The sequence below is a fragment of the Melozone crissalis genome, unplaced genomic scaffold (genome assembly GCF_028551555.1).
Source record: "Melozone crissalis strain CALT ecotype California unplaced genomic scaffold, PUWL_Pcris_2 ptg000045l_1, whole genome shotgun sequence".
Classification (NCBI taxonomy): domain Eukaryota; kingdom Metazoa; phylum Chordata; class Aves; order Passeriformes; family Passerellidae; genus Melozone; species Melozone crissalis.
The window spans coordinates 30489060-30502928 of record NW_026535823.1 but is presented as its reverse complement, the minus strand read 5'-3'; the positions used below and the strand labels follow the sequence as shown (position 1 = coordinate 30502928).

The 13869-nt window shown below is 44.6% G+C and overlaps 1 protein-coding gene across 17 annotated transcripts in view; it reads right to left on the bottom strand.

Moving 5' to 3' along the window:
- NFIA (nuclear factor I A) overlaps window positions 1–13869 on the bottom strand; it is a 348828-nt gene that overhangs the window by 82158 nt on the left and 252801 nt on the right. For all 17 annotated transcript variants that reach the window (XM_054286269.1, XM_054286273.1, XM_054286270.1 and 14 more), the window contains one exon: window positions 7406–7480. In XM_054286269.1, coding sequence (XP_054142244.1) covers window positions 7406–7480 — 75 coding nt within the window. The remainder of the gene's footprint in view (window positions 1–7405; window positions 7481–13869) is intronic.

Here is a 13869-nt window from a genome sequence, read left to right as displayed (position 1 = left end):
ATGGTCATTAAAAGGAATTAAGTTGGGAAGTAATTTATGACAAGAACACTCAAATCCTTTGTTATCTTCTCTTAACTATCATAGGCTTCCTGCACTCCGGGTATATGAGAGGGTGTGTTAACAGAGGCAAAGAAAAATTAAGCACAGTAAAATTAACTGGTTTTATCAATTTGTGCTTTCTGCAACAGTTTCCTGACGGCAGCCACAAGAGGCTGTAAAACTGATGAATTTGCATGGAAAAAGAAACCGGTGTAAGTAATTTGTGTAAAAGGTAACAGGGACATGGACTGCTATAATTCAGACACCCTGCAGATAGCAGACTGCTGCAGTGTGTGCAGTTATGGGTTAGAAAAATGACCACACTGCAGTCAGTCTGACTTGAATGGAAATCAATCATAAAGGTACTCTCTGCAGCATCTACTCCACAGTTTTCAGCAACTTCCTTGCCAAACAGATTTGTGCTCTGCAAACCCTTTCCTGAGCAATTCCTCTGCACTCTCTGCCTCCCAAACTTACAGGTTAAGCACACAGTTTTCCAAACAGGAACATAAAAAGGCAAGCATTAAATTAAAGCACTGTTTCTTTCTGAGCCACAATGAACTTCCTGGACATTGCCAGATTTATGAAACAGTTTTTTTCCAAGGAGATAAGGAAGAAAAACTGGTATGTGGGTAATGCTTCCCTTCTTTCTTTCCCCCTGCCCTGTTTATTGCCCTTTCCCCAAATCCTGGATATTTCTTGAGTAGGCCCCGTAGAAAGGAGGAATGTGTGTTCAGAGCAGGGGTAGGGTAGGAACAAGGTATTGCTGATGAGTTTTAAACTCAGTGCAAAGCAGAAAGGGCTGACCCCACAGGGGCTGATGCTTGGGTAGCAAACACTGAGGATGCTGCGCTGGTCACTGGCCAAAACCACCTTGCCACACTCAAATGCCAGTGTGAAACCAGGGGGTTAAAGCACAAAACTCACCTTTAATAGATGCCAGCAGAGGTTAAAGTGCCTGGCTGGGCTGTGGAGGCCAGTTCTGAGCCCTGAGGCAGCCCTTGCACAGGAGCCACCACCCTGCCACCCTCAGCTCAAGGTCTCTGCCCCAGGAGTGCTGTGCCAAAGGTTGCACAGGGCTGAGCTGCCCCAAAATCCCTTCTCCTGCCTTTCTGACAGTGCCTGTCTTCCACCAAAGCCCATTTGTAACTTTGCTTGCAGTTATTGCATTTATTGCCATCAATCACAACAGCATGCTGGAGTTGTGGCTGCCCCATCCCTGGGAGTGCCCAAGGCCAGGCTGGAACAACCTGGGACAGTGGGAGGTGTCCCTGCTGGAATGAGATGGGCTCTAAGGTCCCTTCCAACCCAAACCATTCCAGGGTTCTATGGCTCCCAGCAAAGGCAGCATCTCTGCAGAGCATGCAAAGGGATCAGAGTGCTGCAAGCTGTGCCAAAACTCTTATCTAAACTAAAAAACTATCTAAACTAAAAAAAAAATGTCTAAACTAAAAAATACTGTCTAAACTAAAAAAACTCAGTCTACACCAAGCCTGTTCCTTGCAGCATGTGGCAATCCACCACACAGCCTGCCTACCCCTATTCCTATGCCCCAGGAACAGGCTCCAGCCCCACGTGGAGCAGCGTGCCGGGAGCTGCAGCCTCACAAGTTCCAGGCAACGACATCTAAACCCCACCATTGCCCCTGCAAGAAATGCTCTGCAGCAAAGTGACCTCCTGACAGCTCAGGAACACCCCCCAAATGGGAAAGGATGTCAGAAACTGCAACTGTGACTCAAAGCAAAAATCTTGGGATGCCGCCTGACCCAGGGCTGTGAGCTGGAAGGAGGGGATAGGGAAGGCTCCCTCTCACCCCACACCCAGCCTGGAGCCGCATTTCAGCTGCTGGCATCACAAAAATTCCCTGTGCAGCTGGGACACACTCAGAGGGACAGGAGGAGCTGGTTTGCCCAAACAGAGGAGGAGGAGGAAGGTTGGTGCCTCTGCCTGACACTTTTCTATTCCCGGGATGCAGGGCAGCATCACCCTGCTCCCAGCCTGCTCCCTCCAGCTCAGCTCCTCACCCCAAATGTCAAGAAAAATAATGGAGAAATTAAGAAAAAGTCCTCTGACTAAACCCAATTGCAATATTTATTTTGAAAAAAATTACTGAATTACAGAACAGGAAACTCACCAAATAAAACCAGCCAGGCTGGCATTTGTCTCCCTTGGAATATGGCACTTTCTTTAAACCACATTAATATTTAGCCTCTCTTTTTTGCCCCCATTTGTATGTATTTATTTTTACAGAGGGGCTGGGATGTGACTAAGATCATTACACGTGTAACACTGCAGTGAAGTGATAATGTGTTTAAGGTTAAATGGGAGAAACATGACATTTGACTAATAAACTTTTTCCTGTGTTGTGACTCCATAAACAAAGGGAAATACACTGTGCTGCTGCTGCTGGGAGGAAAGGGGAGCTGGGTGGGTTTTTTTTTTTTTTGCAAGGCCTTTGTTTGCTCCACACTGTATCATTAGATTCAAAGAGGCTTCGCCGAATACAACAGATATGAAATGTGTGATGTTCATTTTAAAATTACAAGTACAGCCTGCTATTGACCATCTAATTATGCTGAGTTCCATTTATAAACATAGCTAACCACTAAGTTTATAGAGACTTTTTGTGCTGCTTTAATAGGATATTGATCGAGAGCAAGGTTTGAGTGGACTGCCATTGAATTGTGTAATGGCATACAAAAGGCAAGGTCACGGCAACTGTTCACTCTATGCCTGCAGTCTATTTTTTATTATAATCTTTTTTTCTCCCTCTCATACCCAAGCCCACACAGAGAGTTTTGGATAGCAGTGCTTTCCTAAGGAATATAGAGTATCTTTTTAAATGTTAATTTTCATGCTGCTGACTTTAACTGCCTTCACTAGTGTAGTGCTTAGTATAGCAGAAAACACACGGGCTGCAGCTCAGGGACAGCAGGTTTATCACACCCCGGCTGCACACACGTGGCTCTGAGGAGGAGAAAAGCCTCTCCTGGGCTACAAAAAGGCATCCACTGCCCAGCCCAGCCCCTCCACAAGAGCCAGGGCATCCCACACCTTGCCAGGACGTGCTGGGATTCACTTTTCCTGTGGGAAAAGCTGGATGCGTTTCCCTGGTCGCACCCACGCTCTGTGCCTGGAGTGCTGGCAGCGCCTCTCCATCCCAGCCCTTGCCCTCATGGCAAGGACACTTCAGGCCCTGTCTGCATCCCCAAAGCTCCATCCCCAAGCCTGGCACCTGCTGCATCAGCGTGCATGCAGGATCCTGAGCCTCCCAAAACGTCCTGCTCACACCCGTGGAATTAATCCCAGCGTTTCAGGGACAATCAGCTGGGCCATTTCTGTGTGTGCACAGGAGCAGTGAGCAAGTTTGTGTGCTCGTGGTGCCACAGGCTCACCAGAAGGATTGGAAGTCCCCCCCCAGTGCTCCTCACTGCACACAGCACACGTTGAAGCCAACGTGTGGCATTTCCAGGCCAGGGTGCAGTCAGAATTCCCTTGTTTATCAGCACGAAGGATGATGTCATTTTGACAAATAACACACCACCAAACAAATATGTTTGATTTGGCTCTAGCCAACGTTCATAAATCCTAAATCTTTCTTCACATCCTGGGCAGTGCAGTTTATCTGGCTGCTTGAATGACCTCTGAGGGAGGAGATCTTCCCAGCAGCTCTCCCTGCACATGGTGCGCACCCAAAGCCAAGGGGGGATGCATTCCCCGTGCCTCTCTCCCTGCTCCAGCCCTTGCCAAGGGACTGCAGAGGGTCTCCTCCAGTGCCTTGAGATGGAATATTTTCCGGTGGAATATTTTCCCAAGCAGGGAGAAAAGGAGGAGGTTTCACTTGGCCCACAGCTGGCTGTCAGTGCCCAAAGCCGCCCGTCCCCGACGCTTCTGCCTCAGAGCCCTTTGTTGTCAGCACAGACCTCTCCAGAGAGGGAAGAATGAAGCCTCTGTTATCTGCAAGGGTCCCCCCACTATCTGGGGTGACAGACAACACTCAGAGAGGAGCTGACACCCTCTGCCTGCTAATAATGGAGGAGAACTGACAGCATGAGCTGCAACACCCACATCAGACGGGCTGGAGAGGAGCCTTTGTTTTTTCAGATGCACATCTATGATCTCTTTTCTCTGTTTTACTAGGCTCTGCAAGACTCAGCAGCTGGGCAGCATTTCGAAAGAAAATCTGCATCTATAGGACTGAAGAAAGCAAGTTTCTGTTACCAACACAGTCTAGACTTGTTCAATGGCTCACAGAAAGTGTGATGATCAGCACTGATAGGCAAGATAGATAACAGAAACAGCTGACCTTTCACTTGATTAATTCATTCCCCAAATTTGCATGACGGAGACAACTGCCTCTTGCTTGAGACTCCTTGTCATGCGGACCTCTGGGAACTTTACTAAATAAACCCAGCACATAATTGCTACCCACAATATTTTGTAAGATTAGTTTTGGATAACAGCTGCCTCAGGCCAGTTAAAACTGGGGGAAATAACTTATTTCTATCACTGTATTACCAAAAGCAAGCATAGAAAGAAAAATAGCAGTGGGCATACACAAAGATGACCTTTTTGGAAAGAGGACCGGTCTCAAATCAGGACACAGGAACAAGCAGACAACCCAGAGAGGGTTATATCAACTTTAAAAGACCTTGCATACCAATTTAGGCAACTATGCAGCAATTACCTTGTTGCTCTGTTATGTTAAATAATTCTTTGAATATGAGCATGTGAATTAATACTGAGTTTTCTGGGAATGTGCTGCTGGACTTGACACTAAACATGTCCCACTGGGTAGCCAGGGCATGTCAGGCTGTGGGCTTCTCAGACCTCACAAAGTAAACAAGGTTAAGGCTGGTCAGTACATGTCTGGGGCATCTCCAAGGAAAATCCAGGGTGCTATCAAAAGCAGTGTAGCTAAATCAGTTGCTGGCACTCTTCCCTCTGAGTCAGTTCTGAAGTGATATCCCGATATGCTTTGGGGACACTATTTTTGGTAGAGGTGCTGGCTTGTAGACAGGATATAAAACTGAGGTCTTGACCTCCCAGGATTATTAAAGAGCCCATGAAAAACTGTGCAAACTCCCATGTCTGGAACAGATAAAAGCTGAATCTTTGTATTTTTCCCACCATCACCTCCTTTCTCATTTCTAATAAAGCCCATGCTCCTCCTGCGTGCAGGTGCCCCATCCTTGAAGGTGCTGCACGTCAACTGCAAGCAGAGGGAACATCTCAGACACAGCTCATAATTTGCAAAACATGCTGAGTGCTAGGATTTCTGATACCCAGTGTTTCAGTTTAGTTACAATAAAATATCAGGGAAAATTAATAAGCTTGAAACACGATGCTCTCGAGGTCAGTGCCAAGCTCCGGGGGAGGCTGGAAGGCTCCAGCCAGGAGTGGGGGGCACTTTGCTAGGAAAAGCGCACACATGGAGCACGGCTGACAGAGTCCAGAGGCAGCTCTGCTCTGCAGGGCTGCTCCAGCCAAGATAAGGCTGTGGGGAAATGGGATGCCTGGCAGAGGGGGAGGGCGAACCCTTGGGGCCTCAGAAGCCTCGCGCTGTCACAATGAGATGAGGTGACACAGCACGGGGACACTCAGACCCTGGTGACAGCCTGGGCCCGTCCAGCCTGGCTGCAGGTACAGCCAGCCTCTGCTCCCTGCACGGCCAGACAGATGCCAAAGGCTCTGCTGAAGCACTTGGGCAAGTGAACTGATTCGCAAATGTGCTGAGCTCTCAGCAGCTCCTCCTGACTCCTGAGTCCTCTTAACTTTGCCCTTCTCCCAAAATTCCCACCAGTTGCTAGGGAGGGAAGCTCAGGAGAAATGTTTTCTTTAAAGTTTTTCTCTCTGCCTCTCTCCAGGGCATAGAGCTCACATGAATCTCCCACTTGCCATGCTTTCCTTGTACCATCCTTCTTCTGAATATAAAGCAAATTTAGTAGCTAGTGTATTTCCAAAAGAGGAAATAAACCAGGAAAATCCTCTGAGAAACTCGGTGTTCTCACTCAAAACCATGGATTTTCTACTAGGTTTGTGCCAGTTATAGTCTAGCCCCAGAATGACTTAAATTACATTCCCAGAGCCAGCAGACAAGTATTTCTGCTATCTAGGAGGAGAAGCATTTTTATCATTTAAAGAGACTGGTTGCACCCTAAGTTTTAAAGTGGCACAGAGCTGAGGGTTTCACCTGGGGCAGTGGTGATTGGTGATAATGTGATATTATCTCCACACTAGCTGGAGAAAAGATCACAGAATGGTTTGGGTTGGAAGGGAACTTAAAGATCACCCGGTTCCATCCTGCCATGGGCAGGGACACCTTCCACAACACTTCCAGGTTGCTCCAAACTGGCCTTGGACAATTCCAGGGGATGAGGAAGCCACAGCTTTTCTGTGCCAGAGCTCTCCACCCTCACAGAGAAGAATTTTTAGATCCCTAAAGAAATCCCTGCAGGCCTGGCTTTGCAGCAGTGTCTCTGCAAGGGCCTGTCCACACTCTTTCCTTGGACTATCTGGATTGTGTCATAGCAAAATACAATCAATGCACCTCTGATCTATGGAGCAGGGTGGTGACAGGTGCTCTTAATTTGGTGTTGTTAGTGAGTATTGACAGGGCTGTAATGATCATGCTGCAGCGTGTCACTCATGCTGGGGGCATTAGCATTCTTTAAAGGTCACATCCCAAATCCTTCTGGAAGCCAGAATTCCATACAGCTAATGGCAAACGTGGCCTGGGGAAGCCGGGATGTGTGAGATCAGCAGGGCTGAAGTTGGCACAGTTGTTGGCATTATTAATGACTTCAGCAACTTGCAGGTGTGCAAACCCCAAATTCAGAGAATACCCTGAGCTGGAAGGAACCCACACAGATCATCAAAGTCCAGCTCCTGGCCCTGCACTGGGACAGCCCCAACAATCACACACATGGATGTACACACGGCATGGATGAACACAATGGGAAAAAACAGCATCAGAAAATTTCCAGGTTTATGTGCACAGATCAGGTAATTCCCAGAGGTTTGGTTACAATACAGCCCTTGGATCTTCCAAAGGATCCATGAGAGGCTGATTTCTGATGCATTTGTCTGCCCATTTTCAGCTGGGTACCAGACAAACTTATCAGCTTGCACATGCAAGTTTTCAGAATCGAATTATTTATCAGCTGACTTTAAAATTCCGCTGGTTTATTTTCACCCATTAAAAGAAGTGGCACATAAATGCTGTCCACTGGCAAGAAGTGGGGAGAAGAGAGTCCTAATTTTCAAGATGCTGTTTCTGAATTGAGGAAGGGAACAATAAGAATCAAAGAAAAAAAATAACTTGGATTGCAGAAACCACATAAATCAGACACAACATGGTACTTACTTTGTGAGACTCTTACTAGCTCAGTCACACTGAAAACACCTGATGTGACAAAACTGTCCTGGAAGCCCAAATGTCCTACAAAACAAACAGAGAGAGAGAGAACTGCGATTAGCTTCAAGCATTTAATGACAGTATTCTCAAATACTTTACTTTCATTTAGACTTAAAATGTGACATCTAATTTCCCACTTAGCAGTAATTATTGTTTATGTAGGTGGGTAACCAGTCATACAGCTATGTAGGCTGCTTTGTGGTTTCTATCTAGAGGTTAGGAAAGCTAACGTGACACATCAGCAGGGAGATTTTTACATGTTAAAGCATCTCAACAGGAAATCTGAAACAAAAGAGGACTATTTTAATAAACGGTTACCTTGGATGACCCCTAATGACTTCACAACTGAAATGAAAATACTGTACCTAGGAAACAGACAGGATAGCTAAGTTCCATAATCGTTTTAAACATTATTCTCTAAAGAAACATCTGATCAGGATTATCTACCCATTCATTCAAACCAAACAAGATTTAAAGATGCATTCTTCATTTTTCTAAGGTTACACTAGGGGGATCTTGGAAGAGCAGATGGTTAAAAAAAATTAAATTAAGGCCTTTTCAACTAAAAAAAAAAAATCTAACATTTAAATCTAGGTTTTGAAAGGAAAAATAAATCTCAAGTTAAAAAGTATGAACTTGGTGAGCTGTCTGTAGGAACCAGGGCTGAGGCATCCACGCTCAGCACCCCTGTGCAAGGAATGCCTCTACGCTCGGTATCAAAATGTGATGGCACTTTACATAACAGCATTCCCCTTCTCCTCTGCAAACATGCCTACCACCAAATGTTCATTTAATTTTCACGGCTGTGCTCAGTGACAAAGGAGCTGCAGCCAGGCCGGGACAGAGCCGGACCTCAGCGAGAGGGAGGGAGGGAAGGCAGCACTCGGGCTGACCTCCTGCTTGGGAAATCAGGGTCACAGCAGAAATCGCAGGATAAAGGGATTATTAAAAGAACTGTAAAGTCCTGCTTGCCCACAGGATAAGTGGCATACCTTTTTAGGCTGTCCTACTTAGAGTCACCGATTCCGGCGCACGCACACATTTATTATTGAATGTTTTGCAGGGGCACCATCTGCTCCGCCGGTAATTGTTTGTCAGGCTCAGTACGGTTTTCCTGCATTCCGTGTATTCTCCTGCACCCCATGCTCCTGCTGGGAATACCTGTGCACCCTCATCTAGTGGTCAGAGCAACAGGACTAATGCCAGCTGCTCGTTTGTACTCCTGGCTTTTCTTTTTGGGGCTGTTTAAACAAATCCAGAATATCCCACTGCCATTTCTACCTGTGGGATGGGATGCTAAAAGAATGCACCTTCTGCACGGGTCTGCAGAGGGTGGAATGTCAGGCTGCGTGTCAGGGCAAGGTTTGGGAGAGATCTGGAGGGAGGTGAGCCTTCCACCTCCAGCCAAGATCTGATGGAATTCTGCTCCACCACAGAAGAAGTTCCCTGCTTCTGCGAGGAGCCCACGGTGCCAGATGAACGCAGTCTCTAAGCTAACAGACTCGAGACAAGTTTCTGCATCAGGCATGTTTTTATACTCCAGCAATAATGATGAGTTTTCAAACTGTGTATATGTATATCTTTGGGCATCCTTGTGTATGTGTGTATACATATGTATTATGTACACAAACATATAAATATACACAAATCTGTCATGCTCCAGCTGTAGATAAATGTACTATAAAATATTGAAATTGATGCTGAAATTCAACACAAACAAATTCCTCAATCTGCAAACAAGGTTTTTATTTACATCAAGAGAATAAATTTTTCCCTACTTCAAATGAAAAAAAACGTTCTTACAAGCTTTTATTTTTCCTTATTTTCAATTTAGAAATAGCTCCCAGATAGCTGTAAGTGCTATTGCCTGATCTGCTTTGTATTTTCCCACAATAAAGGTGATGACTACCTCATTCTGCTTTTTAGAAACGGTTGCTGCCCATACACAACGTTTGTTCATCGCCGATTTCCCAAGTATTTTTAATATGAAGGTCTACTTTTCATATGCTGCAGCAGACCTGCCTATTGAATTAAATGATCTGTGAATTAAAAATAATTCTCTTAGGTCTTCACTGAAACCACTCATGTGCCTAAAATTAAGCATATGCTTAAGTGCCTTGCTGGATCGGGGCCAGGACGCTTACTACTCCGCAGAGCCCTTCAGAGGGAAGCCAGTCCATGCTATGTAACTTCTCACACTGTGCTCATCATGGCAGCATCTGAGCAACTTCCAGAAGTGCATCCAGCAATGCCACGAACATCTGCCACGTGCTGTTTTTTCCTGCAGCACACCACCCTGGCTCTGCTCTGCCGTCCACTCCCACCTGCATTTCCCAGGCAGGTTCCCCCCGCACAGAGAGTGAAGGTGAAATTTAAATATGGAAGGGAAAAAAAACCCCCAAACCCTGAATCACAGCCACTATAGGATATTTGGCTGAGTTTTTAAAGGGAAAGCCCAGAGCCCTTTGTAATTATCCAGTAAAAATGTGATTGTGGCAAGGCAAACCACGCTACTTTAACCTGTCACACACAGGTGAAACCAGAAATGAAAGTGCCATTTAAAATACCTTCTAATTCTCAGTGCATGAGAGAAGATGAATAAGTTATCTTGGGCATGGTGACTTCAGTATTCCTATCTTGGGTACACTTCAAATGCCCACTTACTCCTGCAGGAACATTCCTTATTGGGAGTACATGTAATAGTGATCATTAAACAACAGCATGCAACAAGCATGGCAAGATTTTCACCCTTCAATACCAAAAATAAACATTTCACAAATGAAAGGTGAATTTCACAACTCTCCAATTTGATATTTACTTATAAGCATTAGGAAATCAGGGGCTTGCCTTGCCAATCATTAAGGAAACCTTGATACCCACAAAAGCCTTGCCCTTGGCTTAGAGCTGGATCATGAATGTATTTTAGGGTATGGCTGGTCTGTGAATTTGCAGTTCAGGAATTTTTAAAGGTTTGCCTGGATGGCTCAGACTGCAAAATCCAGGCCTAGGACTCTTGTTTTTGCTGAGTTGGATAACAGTGAGAGAAGAAAACAAAGGAAATAGTACAAAGAACTTAAATGTGTAAAAGAAGAATTACTGGGAAAGAGCAGCACTGACAAAAGATGTGAAGCTAATATTGTTAACAGGGCTCAAAATGCAAAAAATGTATCAGTTTGGCTGATCCACTTAATTCTGAATGAGGAGAAAAACAGGTAAAGTCAAGCAATTACATATGCAGATGTTAGCATTAAGAAGCTCCTGCCCTGAAAAGATGATTAAACGTCCTGAAGGCTCCCAAGATTTACTTTTCATGGGGCACTTTACTGAAACACCTGCACTGTGATAATTTTGCTCAGCATCCAAGAGATGGGACATTGAAACTGCTGTGTATGACAGGCTATGTCTGCAGCTTTGTCACAGTTTGGTAGTAAAGGAGGTGCCCAGAATGAACCTCACAGAGTTCACTCACGGCAGTTTTGGGTACAAATTAATACACGTGGCTGGCCAGGGCAGGCCCTGACTCAGCAAAGCTGCTGGAACACGTGCTCCACTTCCATCACATGCCTGGCTAAAGCACGTGCAGGCTGCCCTGCCAAACAAAGATGGGCTGACAACCTCCAGGAGGAATTAAAATAAATGGTTCAATCATTCCTTCATGCAAGTCTAGGGGCAGGTAGGACTTCGCTCACCACCTAAGATCCCACTTCAGCCCACAAGGATGATCATCTTTCCCTAAGGGGGGAAAACACCCGGGATAATAAGACCAGATTGAATAAAGATGATCAGGATAGTAACTATTAAAACACTGTGCACAACAGCACGATGTTACTGTACCAGGTACCACATGGAAAACATTTTTCCATAACTTGATGGCTGCTTTAATTGGGGAGAAAATTCCCAATGCCATTTACATATTCTTCCTTTGGATCCCAGCTAAGAAGCCAGAAGAAAAGGCTTCAGTTGCTGGGGCCTAATTCTGATCTCTCTCAAAGAAGTTTTAAACAAATCTTTCTACACTGATCAAACAGAGTTTCACCTCATTTTCTCCTAATTTACACTGGCAGAGGAGAAATCAGGATTAGGACTTGTTGTCTAGTGCTATTTGTTTTGAATTATTAAGCAAACATTCCTATTTCAATGAGTAAACGTGTACAAAGGCAACTAACCTTCGTCCTAAAATGGAGTTTACAGGGAGAGTATTGTCTGCTTTCCCAATTAATGCAGTAAAAAGGAGTCTCAGACGTTGAGCTACCAATCAAGAGCTTGTGTTGTAGCTTGAGAAAATCATGACTGATGCAATTACTTTTATGTAGAAAGTCTGAATATAGTCTATAGGTTAAAGTTCATGGGGTTATTGTTCCTTAATTGAATATCTGAAGATGTTTTCAAGGTGCTCAAGGTATTATTGTTATTTAATTAGCAGGCTTCCTTGCATATTCCAACAGTATTATTTTTGCTGTAAAATAGTTAGATTGCACCATAAATATACAAGGTATTTTCTAAACAGAGATGCAGCTGGTTTCCTGAAAACCAAGCTTAAATAAAACCAGGAGAGAGTTACTCCTTTGAAGATGAAGAAGCCCAAATCCAGTTATTTTTCTTCCACTACAATCTGAGTGACAGTGTATTAAGCTTCAGAGAACAGCTTTTTGGGAGACTTTGATTCCTTTTCAGTGTTTTGAAATTACACAAGTCCCCCAAACTAACACTGAACCCATTTCTAAGGCTTTTTTCATGTTCAGCATCTCACTATACATAGCCATCTTAAAACCTTAAAATAGTAATAATCAATTAGGGTCTCAAGCCTATTATCTTAACCAAATGCCTGATTAAAAGAAAAGCCCTCTCTGCTCGAAGTGCAACTTGATTCCTTTTGGTTTTATCCTCTATCTAGATAATCCCATGTTTCACAAACAATGCGGAGCAATAATGTGGATGAGAAAATTAATGTCTGTATCACACAGCACACGCAGGCCTGCAGAGAGGGGATGTTATCAGAGGGAACCCAGCTCACCCCCAGGACTCCCAAAAGATTAGCTGTTCCATGGCTGAGGAGGATGGGGCTGAGGGAGCAACTCCTAATCTGCATTCTCCAGCAAAAAAGGGAAGGACTGAACATGCGTGCTCCAGTCAAGACCTTCATAACATTTACACCCTGCTTAATTGGGAGGTGAGTTTATCAAGGCTGGGCTGACCCAGCTGAGGCAGCTGAGAAATAGCTCAGCTCTATCTCATGCTGGAAATATAAAGCAAGATGCACGGGGCTAAGCTGTATATCTAAAAAAAACGAACTCTGAATCTAAAAAAATGGAGATGGAGGAGACCATCTATGCCAGCCACAATATTCTGTCCAAGGGAATGTCTGTGCCACTCTGATGGCAGACAACACCAGGCTGGGATACAGCATGTAGGAACAATGAAATCTGCATTTACCAGCAGCCCTCAAATGCTGATCACCAGAGCTGCCACAGTGGCCTTATTTTAATTGCTTTGCACAAAATGCATTCCTCAAATTTGTAAATGATAAACCCTTAATGGTAAACCAGACCGTGTTTTTAATTCGTGGACATTCTATAGAAGAGTTAAACAAGTCATTATACATTAAAGGTGATGCAGAAACCTCTCTCTCCTTCCCTGACAAATGCTCCCACTCCTATTTCGGCTTGTTATTTCCAATATAATTTTAATGCCACAGCAACAGCTCACCTTGGACAAATTATGCATTTTCGTATGAAAATAACTGTGGGGCCACACTTCAGAGATGCTGTTATTTTCCCTGACTCACTACCTGCCTTTGGCTGAGGTTTTAAGAAGCACCAGAACTTTCTTTGTGGCCCATAGCAGGATGGATTAGACCGTCCGGGGCATGTCGTGTTAGTACAATAGAGGAACACTTTTAAAACTTTAAAGTCATGTAATACAATTCTAGGCTGGATCTTTCTTGTTAAAAAAAGTAGAATGGGAGTGATTGAAAGAGAAAAGGGCCAATATTTGACAACAGAAATCAGCATAACCTCCTAACAGCGGCAGTCATGGATGACTGCCCTTTGACCCGGGGAGATTATGTGGGATTTCAATGACAACAGCTGGAAGTGAGCATGTGAGAATAGAGAACACAGATCTGAGGCCTCCTACAAAAGACTGCACAATCCCTGCCCAGATCTGAGTGTTGATTAGAAATTGTTTCCTGGTCCTGGCTTAATAGACTGTGATAATGAAAGTTTTGTTAACCCTTCACAATATGCAAAACCACTGGTCAATGATTTGCCTTTTTGGGTTTTGGCTAAAAAGTCTGTATCCAGCAGACAGTGAAATTGTCTGTCTAAAACTGCTCGTTTTTGTGGGCGCCCAGAGCTCAAGTTCAGCTCCTTTTCCATATGGTTTGTGGCCATTGGGAATCAATGTTTGCTGGG